Source organism: Cetorhinus maximus, chromosome 12, assembly GCF_964194155.1.
Source record: "Cetorhinus maximus chromosome 12, sCetMax3.hap1.1, whole genome shotgun sequence".
Taxonomy (NCBI): Eukaryota; Metazoa; Chordata; class Chondrichthyes; order Lamniformes; family Cetorhinidae; genus Cetorhinus; species Cetorhinus maximus.
This window is the reverse complement of record NC_135890.1, coordinates 41,884,439-41,904,072: the sequence shown is the minus strand read 5'-3', so window position 1 is coordinate 41,904,072 and position 19,634 is coordinate 41,884,439. Positions and strand designations below refer to the sequence as shown.

At 44.3% G+C, this 19,634-nt stretch overlaps 1 protein-coding gene across 1 annotated transcript in view; it reads left to right on the top strand.

The window, feature by feature from the left end:
• Positions 1 to 19,270, top strand: part of ccdc87 (coiled-coil domain containing 87) — a 122,994-nt gene extending 103,724 nt beyond the window's left edge. The window contains exons 17-19 of the mRNA XM_078554627.1: positions 6,520 to 6,634; positions 17,345 to 17,487; positions 17,899 to 19,270. Coding sequence (XP_078410753.1) covers positions 6,520 to 6,634; positions 17,345 to 17,487; positions 17,899 to 18,060 — 420 coding nt within the window. The 3' untranslated portion in view covers positions 18,061 to 19,270. The remainder of the gene's footprint in view (positions 1 to 6,519; positions 6,635 to 17,344; positions 17,488 to 17,898) is intronic.
• The last annotated feature ends 364 nt before the right edge of the window (positions 19,271 to 19,634 follow it).

Genomic DNA, 19,634 nt, shown 5'->3' with positions numbered 1-19,634 from the left:
CTGCAGCAACTCAGGATGTAGGTGTCGTGCACACTCCCTGGAAACCATGCACATACTGCAGGATGCGTTTCTGGTGGTCTTATACCAGCTGCATATTCTGTTAGTGGAAGCCTTTGTGGTTGATGAAGTCCACTGAATGTAGTGATGGAGACCTGAGTGCCACATGAGTGCAGTCAATTGCACCCTGTACCCGTGGGAATCCCAAGATCAGGGTCAATCCAATGGCCCTTGCACCCTGGCTGTCCCAGTCCCGGGCGAAATGCGCAAAGTTGTGTGCCATGGAGAAGATGGCATCCGTGACCTCGGATGCATTTGTGGGTGACAGATTGTGAAATCTGCCCTGAAAGGAGCCACTGGCATAGAAATTGAGTGCTGCGGACACTTTCACAGCCACTGGGAGTGGATGCCCTCCATGTCCCCTTGGCACCAAGTCCTGCAGTAAGTGGCAGATGTGAGCCATCCGGTCCTTAGACAGGCACAGTCATTGGTGACACTGGTTCTCTGTCATCTGCAGGAATGGCAGGCAGCGTCTATAGAGCCTGGGTGTCACTAGACACCGACTAGCCACGGCTCGCTGTCGCTCCTAGGCAGCATGTGCAGGAACCCCTGCTGCCCCTTCTTCATGAGGTTGCTGCTCCTGCCTTTGCATGGCCATGTGCCTCAGTCACTCTCTCCTCCGTCTTCTACGATCCTTGTAGGCCATCAGGCATACAGGTCACCAGGATCCATGACCTTGATGTGGTCCTCCTACAGCATGAAAGAGAGAGAGATGTGGTTATCATGGCTGTACTCAGCAGTCACCTCCAAGGCTGGCCAGCACTTGCCCCAGGACACCTCCACCCCTCAGCAGTCGCCTCTGCGGCTTGCCAGCACTTGCCCCCAGACACCCCCCCACCCCTCAGCAGTCGCCTGCGGGGCCAGGCATTAGTTTTCCCCGGCGCCCCTGAGGCCTGTAAACAGTGGGTGAGCTGTGGAGAACGCTGCTGCTCACTCACCTCAGTTCCCCCAAAGTGAAGGCCGCCAAGTGCACGTCGCCTGCGTGCTGTCATGAAACACATCGGCGTGCTTTCGGGGAAAGCAAGCCAATGTGTACGGACGATATGGTGGGGTTCCAAGAGCCTGGCGGGATGGCCCTTTAATTATATGCTGATGTATTGCAATTAGCTCCCCACCGACCAATGGTAGGAAACGCGGCCCGCCGTCGGCGGGCTAAGCGGAAGATCACGACCTGCCTTCACGCCAACGTGAAGTGGGTCCCGCCATATTTTCCGTGCATGCCACCTATCATGCCCACTACTAGCGGGCTCGGAAAATTCCACCCTTAGAGTAAAAAAAACAAGTATGAATGTCTCAGTATTTAGGAATCTGGACAGGGGTCTCAGAACAAGAAGTAGAAAGCAAATGGAAACTAATGAAAGAGAGAGTGTACAACATGCTGCAAAGGAACTGTTATCAAAATGGAAAAGTAAAAGAGACAACAAGTGAATGACAGATGAGATACCAGCAATGACAGTAGAAAGGGGAAAGAAAAGAAATATGCCTGAGTATGATGAAATTGAAAAGAAAATAAAGAATGCATATTGGCAGGCTAAAGAGAAATTATATAATGAGATGTGTGGTGAAGTATTGGAGCTGGAAAGAAATCACAAATGAGAGTTATGCACCCAAAGGTGAAATCTTTGACAGAAAGAAAGAAAGGGATAACAACAGATAGTGGGTGCATAAAAGACAAAGATGGTAGAATACTGTTTGAAAGAGATGCAGCAGCAAAACGATGGACATAATATATAAGTAAATTGTATGATGATCCAAATCAAGAGAGTTCTCAGGATCTAGAGAAAAACGTTGGAGCAAACATTATGATATCAGGTGTAAAGAATGCTTTGAAATTGATGAGTCCAGGAAAAGCTCCAGACATAGATGAAGCAACAATAGAACATCTAAAAGCCCTTGGAGAAACAGACCTAGAAGTTAAAACAGAAATTTTGATCAAATATACACCAAAGGATACATTCCAAGTGAGTTGAGACATTGGGTATTCGTTAAGTTACCTAAGGAACCTAAAGCAATGGAGCACAACCAAATTAGAACTATAAGCTTCATTAAACTGATCTTGAAAATCATAATGGAAAGAAATAATAACATATTTGAAGCAGAAATTGATGAAGCACAGCCTGGATTTAGACCTGGAGTAGGAACAAGAGAGGGAATATTTAACCTAAGAACAATCTTCAATAAATATCTAGAAGTAAGCAAGAACATTTGAATCGGCTTCATCGACTATGAAAAAATGTTCGATCTTGTTTATCACCAAAAGCTGACACGTGCTGTTGAAATGTGACATTGACAGTAAAGATGTGCTGTTGAAATGTGACTTTGACAGTAGAGATGTGAGATTTATCCACAGCCGTTACTGGGACCAAATAGTGAGCGTCAGACTAGAAGATGGGCAATCAGATGTGTTTCAAGTGCAGAGAGATGTATGACAAGGCAGTGTGCTATCACCAAAATTATTCAATCTGTACACAGAACAAATATTCAGAGAATTAGATGTACTTCCAGAGGTAAAAATTGGAGGCAAGAACATAACAAACTTGCAGTATGCTGACAATGCAGCACTATTGGCAGAATTGGAAGAGGCCCTACAAAATATTATAGCTCAAATAAAATCTCGAAGTTTAGAATATGGATTAAGTATGAACACCAGAAAGACAAAAACAATGGCAATAAGAAAGAATACATCAGAAAAAACTAGAGTGAAGATTGAAGTGGATGGTGTCACACTGGAACAAGTAGATAAGTTTGTATATTTAGGACAAATGTTAGGGGAAGATGGTAGATGTGATGCAGAAGTCTGAAGAAGGATAGGGATAGCCAGAAGTAATTATGTGAAGATGAAGGATGTGTTATCAACAAGAAAATTCAAGCTTGCAACAAAGAAAAAAACTCATAAGATGCTACATTCTATCCACTTTCCTGTATGCCTCAGAAACCTGAAAGAAAATAGAGGCCTTTGAAATGTGGCTGCTAAGACGTAGGCTAAAAATTCCATATACAGACCATAAGAATGAAGAGGTACTTGAAATTGCAAGAGCAAAAGAGCTGTAAAAAATGACATCCAGAAAAGAAAATGTCTGTATTTTGGCCATTTGGTCAAAGCTGAAAAGCTGTAGAGATCTCTTCTAGAGGGTAAAGTGGAGGGCAGCAGAAAGACGGGTCGACCTAGGCGTAGTTAGATGATGGACGTCACAGACGAGCTGCAGTGGATGTGTGAGGATGGCGCAAGACAGACAAGTGTGACAAAACATGACAGCATATCTCCTGGCAGTGGTAGACACAAGCAGCAGCAGGATCCAAATACAGTTGCCTGATTTAACCACCGAGTGTTGTTGTGGAACAATTTAAATTTCTTAGCTTCCAATGTGCCAGTAATTAGCAAATTAGAATGAAATATTACTTTTAAAAGTATTATTCTTAATGTTTTGCCATCTTACCAGTTTCCTAGAGCTCATTTTTGGATATTTCAGGCCTCCTTTCTTCTACCAGTCCTGTGATCATGAGTCTACCCCAGGTCTCTGTTGTGGCTGCCTCGGTACTTCTCCCTGTATCCCCAGATCCAGTCTTAGCCCTTTATACTCCTCAATCCATTGGTGGCCCTGCCCTCCTCTCTACCACCACCTCCTAACCTCATCTTTGCAGATCAGCTCCAATGGAGTCTCTGACCTGCTTTTCCACCAGCCGCCCAGCCCCGTCTCCACCTCCAATCATCTGCTCCATTCTGAGTATTCCGACAGACATACCAACTCTCTCAAATTGACACGTTTTCTCAGCCAAATCCAGCCTCACTCGTGATCCCGAAAGATGCTGTGAAATCTTGCAATTTTTCTGCTGCTGACGTTTTCTCAGGAAGCCGAGTAGGGACCATGTTGAGTCAGCCTCTTCCTCAGCAACTCGGCAATGCGTACAACCATGAGACTGAGTAAGAATCAGATCACGGGTGCGGGTAAACCAATCTGTTGCATCGTAGCTGCACTGTCATTTTAATCACGTTTCAGAGGCTTTGTTGATCAAGATTTCTGTGTGTGAGTAAGTGGGAAGCGGCTTGCTTCATTAGAATTCTATCCTTGCTTCAAGCCTAGATCATTTATTCAGAGTCAAGTCTATTGAGAAAAAAATTATTTTGCTGCTGATTCTCTGGATTCACAAGCAGGTTCTGCTTATTCAGAATGTTCACTTTTTTGGAGATACACAGACAGTGGAGGAGGAAAGAAATGCAGTTCCTTTGTATGATCTAAATATAACTTTTCCAACTCTACTCCCCCGCCCCCCGAAATGCAATTATCTGCTCAAAATCTAGCTTCATTCCTCGTACAAGCCTAGCAAGTTTAATCACAGGCCTAGTTAGATTCCACTAAAGGGCATCTTCCTCCCTCTCTCCTGATGAAACTTTGTTTCCTGTATCTGTTGTTTTGTGCTTTCTCAATAACATTACCTCCATACATTGTACAGTGAATCTTCTACCTTTACAAATCTGATTTATTCTATTATTTTCCTTCAGTCTCATTAGAATTTCCTTCAAGGTCAATTTGTGTTAAAAAGGAAAACTAAACCGTAATTACTGTTTCTTTTTACTAAGTTCAAACACAGAATGTGGAACTGTACGATTTCAAAATACCATTGCCTACATGAGCACTGACATCAAAACAGTTCTGGATTTTTATTTACAAAAATTTGTGATTAATCACCTGCTTCCTAGGCTCTTTTGCACAATAATTTTAGCATATTGTCCATCATGTATGCCATAGTTCTATGATTTCTTTTGTCTGTCCTGTTCTTAGATATTGTCAATCTTTGAAGTCATTCAGACACTTAAAAGGGGGCAGCTCTGAGCTGCAGATAATGCATCATTTGACTGAGTGCCTGTCAGTTATTATTCATATGTTTGTATTAACTGCCACTAACAACCATAAATTTAGAGGTGACAGTTGTTATTCCACTGTGATAAATGTATTTTAATTTATTAATGCATCAAGCGTGGGTTTGTCATCCTATAAGGAGACAGCTGTTTCAGCCAAAAGTGACTGTGGTGCTGGGTGGCTTCTTCTTTAACACATGTGTGACCAACAGGTAGGTTTTTTAATTCATTTTTTTTATAAAGCATTTTCAGATGCAGTAATGCAGTTTTGTAAAGATATCTGACCTGTTAGAGATTAAATAAACCACTAATTAGGTTTATAAATCAATTATTAATCTAAATTGCTTTATGTGTGAAAAAATAGGAACTTGTGATTTTATACAAAATCGCTTGATTAGAATAGTTTGTCTCATGATTGATTTATGAGAGAGTGGGGTTGACATTACTGTAGTCCTGCTCCCAAAGATCAAAATATTGTTAACCCCATACTGCTCTATCTCCTCCTCCACTCTCTAACTGCTCCATTATCCTGCTTGTCTGTTCCTGATTTCTAACTTTTTTCTACTCCCTCACCCTGCCGTCTCTATTTATTCTATACCTTCCTTCTTCCTGCAGCCTCTAACTCTATGCATCCGTTCATCTGATTCTCTTCGCACGAAGCATCCACCATGCTCTACTTGCCCTCCAGCTCAAGGCCTCTAACTCTTCTGTATCTTGTCTCTATATCTACCCCCACCACCCCACTCCCTCTGCAGCCTTGAGCTCTAAAGCTCTTCTGGCCTTGGTGTTGCAGTTCTTCCTTTCACTCTAACCCCACTTGAGCTAAAGGTTGCATTTGACATGGTGTGCAATGTCATGGGATAGTAACTGTTTAATATTGGCATACTTCTAAGTTTCTTACCATAGTTGTCTTTCAATCACTTGCAAAAAAAAGTTATGGAAAATATCCAATGGTGACCTGATTTGCAGCTGTAGACTATATAATCCAGAATGCCTAAGGGTGTGATTTTACTTTTGACACAGACACAAATGTATTTTCATAAGTGCTTTTGCACATTTGACACTGGAAGTTGAATGCCTGTGTCAAAGCCCTTCCTATTGTGCTGAGTGCCAATACTAATTAGTTTGTCCTCAGAATGCTTTTAGTATGTGTCCCATTACTATGGAAACTGTCATGGTGACTCTGTATATGATGCAACTTAATTCCACACAGTGCAGCTACCATATTCTCTAATTAAAAACTGTTTTAACCTTATCCAAATTCCATAAATCAGTGCTATTGTGCTGAGAGAGCATGTTTAGCATTAAGGCAAACCAATTAATTCTTATTAAACCACAGATGGCCACAGGGGCAACATTCTTGAAATGCTCAGTGATACTAGAGAATTAAATTCATGATAGGAAATGGGAAGAATTGGCCATGTTTAAGGTAGCTTCAGGGATGGTGGTGATCTAAAATACATTCTACGCTGAAAGAAATACGTAGTCAACTTTTATCATCCACGTTGTCTTTCTGATTATTGTGCTAACCATATGTAGATTCTGTTTATTTGGTATGATATTATGACTTTAGGAACTACAAACTGTTCCTTCTTTTGTTGCAGGTTTTGGAGGCATGGGAAACTGCTGTGAAACTGATTAAAGAACGAGAGTACATTTTGAGTAAACTTGAACAATTTGAGAGATTTGCATCGAACCCTAACCGATTCTTTGCAAAGGGTAGGTTATTGAAGCGGCCAAATTACGAAAAGTCTCATAAAACCATCATGTGCAGAAACAGGATTTGTTCAATATTGTGATAAAGAGTTTCCTACGGGAGTTGGATAACTTTGTGGAAGTATGTTATGTTCATGACATCTAGGATTGAGTAATATTGGGTATTGGTCTTTTGAAATTTCCAAGTGATGAATGTTTTTTTGCGTGGGGATAGATAAATATGATTTGCCAAGAATTGTTTGTTTCTTTGGACAATTTAAATTTAAATATTCAAGACAGTGGGCAGAATTTTCAGGACAACGTGCGGGGGGTGGGCCCTGCACGTCAGCGCGTAAAATGACGCGTGGTGATGTTGGGCGAGAGTCCCGACGTCACCGTGCGCCATCGCTATATTTCGTTGGGCGAGCACGCGATGAAGTGCGACGCGCGCCTGCCATTAATTAATGGGCCAGTTAAGGCCCTTACCTCGGCAATCAATGCCAATTTTCAGGCACCCGTGCGATCTTATGCTTGGCGCATGGGCACAATGGGCAGGCAGGTAAGCGACTTTTTAATAAAACTCATCCACGGGCAGGATAGGAGGGCTCAGTGGGGTCGTCAATCTGGTTTGTGAAGTATTTATTAGCAGAAAGTGTTTTAAACTTGCCTGTGTGATCTGTAGCAGTTCAGAACGAATTCCCACAGCTTTCTGTGTATTTTGAACCTTCAGCTCAGCACTCTGCAGTCAGTAATGTTTATCGGGCCTGCAGCTTTCCGGAGACTTCCCTTTAGCCTGGGTATGGGTTCTGACATCTCCACTGGAGGCAGCTCCTCTGAGGAGGAAGGGAGGGCTAGAATAAGGAGGAGGCCAGGACTGGACAATCAGCCTCCAGGGGAGCCACCTTTGGGAATACAGGCGCAGGCCAAGAGGTAGTCCAAGGTGAAAGGGGCCGCAGAAGACACCACTATCCTGCTGCCAGGGTATACAGGCGGAGAAGCAGCTACCTCAATGTGACTGAGGTGCAGTGCCAAAGGAGGCTCCGACTGTCAAGGGAGACAGTACAGTACATCTGTCAGATCAATGGCCATGCGATCTCCCCTAACTGTATGGGCGGACACCCCATGCCAGCAGCTCTGAATGTCACTGTTGCCCTCAACTTCTATGCCTCTGGCTCCGTCCAGGCCTCGGTGGGTGATCTTTGCGGTGTCTCCCAATCAGCTGTCCACACTTGTGTCAAGCAGGTCACAGACACTCTGTTCAGGCGTGCATTGACTTTCATCCACTTCCGCTATGACCAGGCAAGTCAGGCACATCGAGCCAGAGACTTCGCGGCTATTGCTGGCTTCCCCCGTGTCCAGGGTGCAATAGACTGCACACACGTGGCCATCAAGGTGCCAGCAGGTGAGCCCGGTGCCATCGTCAACAGGAAGGGCTTCCACTCCATGAACGTGCAGATAGTGTGTGATCACAGGCTGCTGATTCTACAAGTCTGTGCAAGGTACCCGGGCAGCTCCCACGCTGCCTACATCCTCAGACACTCCCAGGTGCCAGAGTTCTTCAGTGCTCCAGCTCAGCTTGATGGTTGGCTGCTGGGTGACAAGGGCTATCCCCTCAGAAAGTGGCTCATGACGCCTCTTCGCCATCCAAGAACAGAAGTTGAGCAGTGCCACAACAGGAGCCATGGCTCCACAAGGGCTGTGGTGGAGAGAGCCATCGGTCTTCTCAAGATGCGCTTCTGATGCCTGAACTGCTCAGGGGGCGCATTCCAGTACCCCCCAGATCGTTTCTCTGTGATAGTGGTAGCATGCTGCGCTCTCCACAATTTTGCGCTGGAAAGGGGGGGGCGCAGTGGACGATGAAGACCTTGATGCAGTGGATGCGGCTGCACACGATGACTCCAGCAGTGGTTCAGAGGATGAGGAAGCACAGGGCAATGACGAGGAGCTGAATGCCGACCCGGCACTACACCAAAGAGGCAGGGACACATGGAAGGGAGACTTTAATCCAACGAACCTTCAGCTAGCTCCACACAAATGGATCTGGAGGACCAGCATTGCCTGGCGCATCCATACGCGGCACTTAAGTGCTCCATCTGCCACTTCATCAGCTGCAACTAAGGGCTTTGCACATAAACATCAATGTCCACTCAAACATTCATGACATGTCTGCGAAACATACAAATGCCGCACAAAGGAGCCACCCTCAGCCACGGTAACACATGTGGATTTTACTTTAATCCATCATATAGTCCAACAAGATTAATTACAAATGTTGTTACAACGTCAAAAAATAATAATTCCCTAATCTAGGGCCAACACAAAAGCACCAGTGAGAAACCCGTGATGTGCCTAAGGTACCTTATGCTTACGTTTATGGGTGTTATGTCTGGGTGCCGCCCCATCGCTTGGAGTGGCTTCTGGGACAGCTTGCTGATTCTGCTGGCCTCGAAGACCTTGGCGGACGTCCTCTGGCCCGTGGAGCCTGTGCTGGCTCCACCTGGGAGGGAGTGGCCAGTCCCACAACTGGCATCTCCCCAGTCGTCGCAGCCTCAACGGATGCAATGGTCACTGGCAGAGGGGTGGAGGAGCTGCTGCCCTCATCTGGAGCACCCTGAGAGGAGCCCACAGAGACGACAGGCAGCTGCTGCGCCAACATGAGGTTGCTTTGGACCTCCCTGCTCACCGTAGATGAATGGGCACAGAGCTGGGAAGCTTGGTGCCCAGACCATCTCCCACATTGCCAATGACCAGCTGTGGCACTAGTGCTGTGAGGGCTTGCAGGTCCGAACGTATCCCCAGGAGAAGCTGGTTGTTCTGCTGGAAGCCCCTCTCCAGGAGAATCGCCACTCTCTCTATGGAGGAAGCATGATGCTCTGACATGAGGCTCATGGCATCACTCACGCTCCTTGTGGATTCCTCCACCACGGAGACCAAGTGAAGCATACTCTCATGCAACACTCCCAGATGCTCCTGCACACCCGGCCACATTTCCTGCAGCTGCTGCGTGGCGGACGCCTCTAGAGGCACATCATCACGGCCCGACTCAGCATGTGCCTGGTCCCCTGCAGTCCTCCGGCTGCTGGCACCATTGGTACTCTCTGTCTCTGCCATCTCCTCCAGCGATTGTGAAGTGCCCTCTCCACTGTGCCCTGAGACACTAGCCGATGTAACAATTCCCACCGAAGTGCTAGTCTCTGTGCTGGTGCCTGCCTCACTGAAATGGTGTGATGCAGGTGACAGTTCAGGACCCCAGGTATGAGAAGGGGCATCTGCAATTCCTCTTGGCGGCCAGGCTCTGATTATGCTGAAATTAACAACAAGGACAGTGGATCAGTTAACGTGCACACAGTGACACACTTCATCCCTTTCCCCCAGGCTCATAATGCGCTCAACCTTCCAGAACCTAAGGAGACGAACATTGGTAGGGTGGCAAATAGTCAGGAGGAGGCCCAAACATTACGCGGATACAGACGGGCTGGTTAGATGGCCGAAGGAAAGCCAAATGGAATGTTATGTAGATAAGTAAGAGGTGATGCACTTGGGCAGGACAAACAGGGTACGGGAATATACGAGGAATGGTAGGACCATGGAAAGTAAGGACGATTAGAGGGACCTTGCTGGGCATGTCGACAGGACCGTTAAGGTAGTGGGACAGGTACATAAGGCATTTAAGAGGGTAAAAGTCATACTTGCCTTTATTAGCCGAGGAATAGAATTTAGGAACAGGGAGGTCACGTTGCAAGTGCAGAAAACGCTTTCAAGGCCACAGCAATACTTCTGCGTTCAGTTGTGATCAGCGCTTCATGGGAGGGATGTGATTGGAGTGGAGAGAGTGCAGAGGTCGCTGACCAGGGTGCATGCTGGCCTGGAGAGTTGGAATAACAAGGACACATAGCATACACTGGTGAAATTTGCCGTGGAGCACAGGAGATTGAGGGGTGACATTATTGAGCTTCATAACATTAAGAGGGGCATAGATCGGGTGGACACAAAGCAACACTTCCCCTTGGCAGAGGGATGACTAACCTGGTGGCATTTATTTAAGGTAAGGGGCATGAGGTTGACAGGTGAGGTGATGAGGAACTTCTGGACAGAGTAATGTGGGACGGACTGGCTGAAAGGGTGGTGGAGGCAGAAACCCTCCTAAGATGTACTAAGTATTTGGATGTGCAGTAGCAATGCCATGGCACACAAGGCAATGGGGATAGTGGTCAGAAATGGGATAAGGCGACTTTGGAAGGTGCTAGACACGCGCACCTTCGAAGGCCCGAGGTACCTTTTTCTATGACCCACACGTCTGACTCTTATCAGTCTGTGAATGAGCAGTGTAGCTGCATTAGCGATTCCAACAATCATCAGTGCTTTGGATGGTGGGAAGACAGAGCAGATGGGACTGTGGGCCTCAAATACCTGGCCACTCCACCCCAGCCTCACTGACACCTGTGGACCTGGGCGCATGGCGTGTTTCTAGCTCCAGGGCCTTCTGTTCAAAATGGGTCAATATGACGAGCTGGGCCTGGCCACCTCCAATGCGCGAACGTTCATGCGCATTATGCGCAATTTTCTCCTGCAAAACAGAGAAGACCATTTATTGGGGCTGATCGCTCATGTACTCTGCACGCGCACGCCGCACCCCAACCATAGTGGCCCATCTGAGGCTTCCAGTGCCTCCTGTCCACGCAACTGGTGATCGGTCACAAAAATATAGTACAGTTGCTCCCAACACCCCCCCACCTCAACAGCCATCTTGGACACATTCTGCGTCCATCACTTTCAGAAGGACACGACCTTAGCTCCCATGGCAAGGAGGCGCAACTAGGTGTGGCGCTGAGGGCACCAGATAGCTCTTGGTCACAAGACCTTGAGGCACCCTTTCCACCATCTCATCGTGAATAGGACATGCGTTGGAGTTATGAGTATGCGCCTAGCTGCACCTCCTGCAGGTTGCCCCCAGACTGCAAGGCAGCCATCGGAAAAGTGAGGGGCACATTGGCCCCCCGCTGGCCTACCCTGCAGCCTGCCCTGCTCCTGGCCCACACCCTGCAGCCTGCCCTCCTCCTCTGGCCTTCCCTCTACATTGGCCTGCTGTGCAGACCCCCTGTGGTGCCACCTGCAGCTGGCCATTGTGAACAGCCTAAAGGAGGCTCCCTGGCCTTTTTTTATACAGACTGCCGGGTTGCCATTGGACCCGGCGGTCTGTACACGCCCGCCGCAAACTTAAGACTCTCGCTTTCCATGGGAGTCAGAAATGCGTTGGGCGGGCCTTAATTGGCCTGCCCGCGCAAAATAGCAGCACGGCGGTGATCGGGTCCGCGGCTGCACGCGTCAGCATCAGCTCCGCCCGCCCGCCTAACGGAAAACTTAGGCCTGTGTTTATGAATAATTTAAATTGGATGAATAAAAGCAAAATACTGCAGATGCTGGAAATCTGAAATAAAAAACAGAAAATGCTGGAAAAACTCAGCAGGTCTGGCAACATCTGTGGAGAGAGAAATAGAATTAATGTTTTGAATCCATAAGACTTCTTCAGAGCTAAAGAGAGGAAGAAATATGATGGATTTTATACTGTTGAAGGGGTAGAGGGTGGAGGTGCGGGGTGGAGCAAGTGGAGTCAAATAGAGGGTCAGGGATAGCTCAGGAGAGATTTGACAAGGATGTCATGGACGAAAAACAAAGGGAGTGTTAATGGTAGTGTTAAAGACTAAAGAAGGTGCTAATAGTGACATAAAGGTAAGATAGTAGATTAAAGGTCAGCTCTCTATGAAAGCAAAACATAAGAACAATTTAGGAAGGCCCTATGTGAGGGAGGGGGTTGGGGAAAATTTCTTTTAAAAGATCAAAATTGTGGAGAGAGTTCATGGTCTGAAGTTGTTGAACTTAATGTTAAGTCCAGAAGACTGTAAAGTGCCTAATCAGAAGATGAGATGCTGTTCCTCCAGCTTGCATTGGGCTTCACTGGAACATTGCAGCAGGCCAAGGATGGAAATGTGGGCATGAGAGCAGGATGGTGAATTGAAATGGCAAGCAACAGGAAGGTTGGTGACTGAGCGAACATGTTCTGCAAAGAGGTCACCCAGTCTGCGTTTAGTCTTCCCATTGTAGAGGAGACCACATTGTGAGCAGTGAATATGGTAGATTAAATTGAATGAGGTGCAAGTGAATCACTGCTTCACCTGAAAGGGGTGTTTGGGGCCTTGGATGGTGAGGAGGAAGGAGGTAAAGGGCTAGGTGTTACACCTTCTGTGATTACATGGGAAGGTACCATCGGAAAGAGATGAGCTGTTGGGGGTGATGGAGGAGTGGACCCGGGTGTCATGGAGGGAACAGTCCCTACGGAATGCTGACAGAGGAGGTGAGGGGAAGATGTGTTTGGTGGTAGCATCATGCTGGAGTTGGCGGAAATGGTGGAAGATAATCCTTTGAATGCAGAGGCTGGTGGGGTGAAAAGTGAGGACAAGGGGAACCCTATCCTGTTTGTGGGAGGGAGGGGAAGGGGTGAGGGCAGAGGTGCATGAGATGAGTTGGACACGGTAAAGGGCCTTTTCAACCACAGTCAGGGGATGGGGGGGAACCTCAGTTCAGGAAAAATAAAGATATGTCAGAAGTGCCATTTTGGAAGGTAGAATCATCGGAACAGATGCGATGGAGGCGGAGGAATTGGGAGAATGCGTTGAGTCCTTACATGATGCAGGATGTGAAGAGCTGTAGTCGAGGTAGCTGTGGGAGTCGGTAGGCTTGTAATGAATATTGGTAGACAGTCTATCACCAGAAATGGAGACAGGGTCAAGGAATGGAAGGGAAGTGTCAGAGATGGACCAGGTGAAGGTGAGAGAGGGGTGGAAATTGGAGGCAAAATCAATAAATTTTTCCAGGTCCAGATGAGAGCATGAAGCAGCATCAATACTCATCAATGTACTGGAAAAGAATTGTGAGAGGTTACCTGAGTAGGACTAGAATAAGGAATATCCCACAAACCCCACAAAAAGTCTGGCGTAATTGGGGCCCATAGCCACACTTTTTATTTGGAGGAAGTGAGACAAGTTAAAGGAGAAATTGTTCAGTGAGAGAACAAATTTAGCAAGGCGGAGGAGCTTAGTGTTAGATGGGGATTGTTCGGGCCTCTGTTCAAGGAAGAAGTGGAGAGCCCTCAAACCATCCTGGTGGGGGATGGAAGTGTAGAGTGATTCCATAGTGAAGATCAGGTGGTTAGGGCCAGGAAACTGGAAATTGTTAATATGATGTAGGGCATCAGAGGAATCACAAATGTAGGTGGGCAGTGACTGGACAAGGGGAGAGAGAATGGAGTCAAGATAGGAAGAAATTAGTTCAGTTGGGCAGGAACAAGCTGAAACGATGGGTCTACCTGCACAGATGAAAGCAAAATACTGTGAATGTTGGAATAAAAAAAAAACAGAAAATACTGGGAAAACTCAGCAGGTCTGGCAACATCTGTGGAGAGAGAAACAGAGTAACCGTTTTGAGTCCATATGACTACGAGGAAAGTCCTATTTGTGGATTTTGGGAAGGAGGTAGAAGCAGGCTGTGCAGGGTTGGGAGACTATACAGTTGGAAGCTGTGGAGGGAAGGCCTCCAAGGGAGATGACGTCAGTGACAGTCCTGGAAACAGTGGCTTGATGTTTTGTGGTGGGATCATGGTTCCGGGGGAGGTCGAAGAAGCGTCTGAGAGCTGGCGCTCAGCCTCTGCAAGGTAGAGGTCAGTATGCCAGATAACAACAGCACCACGCTTGTCAGAAGGCTTAGTAACAAAGTCAGGGTTGGACCTGAGAGAATGGAGTGCAACAAGTTCAAAGGGAGACAGGTCAGAGTGGGTGAGAGGAGCAGAGAAATTAAGATGGCCGATGTCATGCCAACAGTTCTCATTGAAAAGATCAAGAGCAAGTAAGATGCCAGAGGGAGGGGTCCAGGTAGAGGGAGAATACTGGAGGCAGGTGAAAGGATCCATTGAATGGGAGGGAGGACTCTTACCCAAAGAAGTGAGCACAGAGATGAAGGCGATGGAAGAAGAGTCCAGCGTCATGCTAAGTGCGAAATTTATTAAATTGGATGAAGTTAAGGATGAGCATTTTGTGCATTTTTGCTTAGTGATGTCAAAAACATGTCTATTGCTTTGGCTGCTCCATTGAAAGAAAAGCTGGATATTCCTCTTCATTTTTAGCCTCAGCATTGTTGTCATAAGGTGTCTGAACACAATTATTGTAGCAAAGGAAGTATTTGCATTGTTACGATCCCCCTAGTGACTGATAACTTCTAAAAAGAGATATGAATTTTCTAGTGACCAATGCAAAAAATGGCATGACAAGATTTCATGTTTTAAGACTTTTACTGTAACAAACAAACTGAAATCAACATAGACTAAACATTACTTAGTAGGCAACTAATACACTAAAACATGATAAAAGTATTCCCCGTTAACTTATGAACACAACTGAAACTGCAAGCCACTTTTATATATTATACCGTATTCTAAGCAAAAATGAAATCTTAGTCCCCAAGCTCCTCCTGGCTTTAACATGGTCTCTTCTCCCTGCCCCACCAGGGTGAATCTTCCAGTATCCTTTTAAACAAGTCCTTTCACTCAATCTTCTGAGCATAATCAAATGGGCTTCCAGTAGCAAGGCACCCACAGATAACTACTTGGTCTTTAACAATCCATAAGTATTGTTTCTTCAAACAGGGGATCTTTCCTCATCAGCGTTCTGCTTGGTGATTAACTCAAGACAGCCCTTTTCTTCTAACTGGTATAGTAGTACCTGTTATGAGTCTTGTTCCACAAATCTCTCTGTCTGACTGACCCTGAAAGTCTGTGAGTCTGTATGCAGCAAGACCAACTGCCTCCTCCTTTGTATCCAGGTGTTAAAGCTTGCACCTTACTTTGAATAAGTTTTGACCTGGGCCCTTGCCCCATGGCAACCAGGTCATATGAGTTTGTCGATTTTGTAGGAGATCCCCTCCCATTGAATTAAAGGAAACAGTTTAAAACATTACCGCCTTTAAAGTCCAGCGTTCATAACTGCATTTATATAATGCTTTAAATGACTTCAGAACATCTAAAGTGCATTACAAGCAATTCTGAAGGTAAAGTCAATGTATATAGTACAGGGAATGCAACAGACAAACTGTGCTCAGCAAGGCCCCAGAAACAGTAATGGAATAAATGACCAGATTATTTGTTCTAGACATTGGTTTAGGGATAAATATTGGCCAGGACACTGGGATAACTCCCCTGCTTTTCTTTGAATAGGGCCATAGGATCTTTTATGTCCGCCTGAGAGGGAAACTGTTTGATATCTCATCTAAAAGATGTGTAGCACTCTCTCACTGTTGCATTGAAATCATTGGCTGAGTTCTTGAACTCAAAGCTTCTGGAGTGGGGTTGGAATCCATAACCTTCTGGCTTGAGAGGCATGTGTAGTCCCACTGAACCAATCCTGATAATTTGAATATTCTGTATTTCTAGATTGCTGTAGTGAAACCGAAACTGATTGATCAGACAGCTATATATAATCTGAACATTTTAGATTGTTTAAAATTCATGTGATTTCTATGGCTCAGTATTGAGATAGTTGAAACTGATGCAGACTTCTTGGCTGAATGGCCTGTTTCTTTACAGTCACATTCTATGATTGTTTGGGGGATGAGGATGCAGGTACATAATGGTCAGCTGGGGCTTTCACTCGCAAGAAGATGCAGTTTTATTTGGATGCCAGTAGAATAGTTGAAATACAAATCTGATGCTGAGATAATGGAAAACCAAGGAACAGAATGGGAAGTGAGCCCCACAGTTGACTCTTCTAATCCCCGATTGCTGTCTTCCAACATTTCAATCAGCTCTGAGGGTTTCTTCTTCTATGACCCTGAAATTAGAACTGAATTTCCCAAGTTAACATTCTGTTCTCCAACTCTAAATACTTCAGCTTTGAGAGTTTCAGCTGCCAATCAAATAGAAGTCAAGGCCTGGATAAGTTAGATCTTTAATCAGCTCAATAATGAAATTGATGGCCTTAAAAATCAGGCGGTTTCTGCAACAAACCAGGTTTACACTTAAGTAGCGTAACGCCAGTTTTACATTCAGGCAGTGTAATATCAATTTTACATCTAGGCAAAGTAACAGAACTTTGATGCCCAGATAGTCCAACTCCAGTTTTATACTCAGGCTGCGCAGCGTCAGTTTTACACTTGGGCAGTGTAATGTCAGTTTTTTATTCTGGTAGTTAGTTGAAAACCTACCCGTATATATTTAACAAAAATTGTTATTCTAGCATTTCCAGTAATCCCAGTAATTAACTCAATTTTTCTTAACTGTACTTTCAGAAATCTGTGTAATTTTATCATCCATTACTTAACAAAAATCTTACAGCCAAAAGCAGAAAAAACGGCAACATTCATGGCATTTAGCACCTGTAAAGAGAAAAGACATTGTCAATTATGAAAGTGAAGGAAGGGATGAGAAGATGTCTTTACCCAGTTGAAGCAGAATCCATTGCAGCTTTTATGGGATTAATAAAAGAAAAAGAGGTTTGCATTTATATAATGCTTTTCATGACCGCCAAGGTCTCAAAGTGCTTTACAGTCAGTGAAGTACTTTTGAAATGTAAAACTGGATAAATATTTCAAGCTTTGGAATATGTAGGCTATGGGGAGAAAGCTGAATTCTACTCTTCTAGAGAAAATTGGTGGTAATGCTGCACTATTTCTGTGTTTTGTGTGTTACAGGTTACTGGGGCACTTCAAGCGCAAGATTAAAGGAGTCCAAAGAGAGGGATAAGTTTTATTCTGATATGTCACAAATTGAAAGTCAATTGTCAACAATTTTAAAGAAAATCAAAAACAATTTTGAGGATGTAGTTACCTTCAAGGTAGAAATGCCAGTTTATGATAGCAACAAAATCTTTGCTTTCTATGTAAGAATAGATGTGTTTTGTGCTAGGAACTTCTATGTTTGCACTGGATATGTCATTTAAATAAGAAATTCATTCAATATTTTTGGGCATCTTTATTTCAATTAAATATATTGTTTGCCCTGTATATAAGCTTTTGCATAGCAATTTTGTTTGTTCAAGGACTTGGGGCTGTTTTTTGTTAAGGCTAATTCTTAGGCATTCTGATTAACAGTTAGATTAAACTAGTTTATTATGGAGATTAATAAAAAAGGACTGGCAAATTCTTTTTCACTTAGTTTTCCTTCAACTTTGTAGCTTTATGCTAATTCCTGTGCACAATGTTTGCTATTGCCTCTGAATGATATTTTCTCAAACTGCTGATTACAGGGCCGGCCATATATAGAGAAAATGCAGCGGGACAAAGTGGAGATGCTCTACTGGCTGCAGCAGGAGCGGCGGAAATGTATTCTTCAGAGAATCTCAGCCAACAGACCCATTCCACCTAAATATCCTCCCCTTCAGTTCAGTTCCTGCTGCTTAGCAGATTAGTGAAGGATTTGTATATTTTGGAAGAGATCTGTCCACCTCACCACACCTCTCCCAATGAAGTTCTGCTCTCCTGCAAATATGTATAATGGAGGTTTCAGGAAAAGAATCACTATAATGCAGAAATAACAGTCTTTCCCCAATGTTGTTATACTCTGTGTTTTCCTCATTGATTCTTGGTGCTGCGCACTTTTCTAAGGGTGCAATTTTCAGACTTTGTAATGAAAATTTATGCACTAGCTCTCTTAGTTATCTTTATTGGACTCTTGATTTCCCTCCTCTTTTTAATTTTTTTTTTTAACTAACCTCCCTGTTAAACTACTATGATGCAGGTCTTCATAAGCTTTGTTAAATGGAATATATATTTTCCTCATCCTGCATAATAGCCCTAAGTATATTTAATTTTTCTAAAGTGGTTTTATTTTTAAGATTGGTTTTCCTAGTTAATATTGCCAAGATTGTTTTTCCATGGATCCAGCTATTTTTTTTCAAATTCTCTAGCATCCCAAAGCTGTTTTAAGTCAAGCATTTATCTTTATTTGGATTCTCTGTTTTTGCTTATTGGTGAGGCTGGATGCTTTTGTAACTTCTCCACTATGCCTTGTAATGCTGATAATATGCATTTTTGATGAGGACTGTGACTGCTTCAACCTCCACTGTCAACTTTGGACGATTTTGTTATCCTGAGTGTGTGTGTGTAGTTAAACTGCAAAAATAGCTGCTTCTTTCTCAGTTCCATGTCTGGGCTTCAAGTTTGCAACCTGGATTTTTTAAGTCAGCATTTTGTTTTGCTTCTGCATTACTTGCACCTACTACCTCTGTTGACTGACACTTTGGAAGAATGATCATATTCCAAAGGTTCCAGTCCTCTCTCTACTTCCATGTGTATCATTCATTTCCATTTCAATCGCATTACCATTTAATGTACATGCCTCCTACGGCAGACAAATGAAGAATATGTGAGAAGAAAATGTTTATGGACCTGTACAATCTAATATTGACTGGCACGCAGTGAAAAGTCGATGTATTAAGTTTGTGATGTCTGTCGCAGATAAAATTGAATTTAACCCATACATGGACAAAAATAATCTGTTGCAAATATCTTGAAAAATATCTAATTAAATTTGACATTTTTGTATGGCAGCTCAGCTTTCATTGTATTTTCATTGTCAGTGTATTTGCACAATATGTACTAGACATAGATTGTCAAAGTTTTGCACTAAAATTTGTTTTGTAAGAATGGCATGGAATGAATTGTTTTAAAAACATTATTCAAGGAAAAATTATCATTTTGGGAGTGTTTTCAGATCACCAGTGAGAATGGTGATGGGTATTTCAGATGTCAGTTCCTTAGTTAATACCCAAATTAACTGAAGCCAAATGATGTTAGAAACCATCTCATGCTGCTTCAAGTTCTCAATGGCTACAACTTAAATCCAGTCTAGTGGAAATCCATATTTTATAAGTGCATAGGCAGTCCATGGTAGTTCCTGGTAACTTTTAGAACATCATATGGTATATTTTTTATTGCTGAGATAAACTAGTTGCTTCCACTGCTCTCTCCATAAATGAAAATT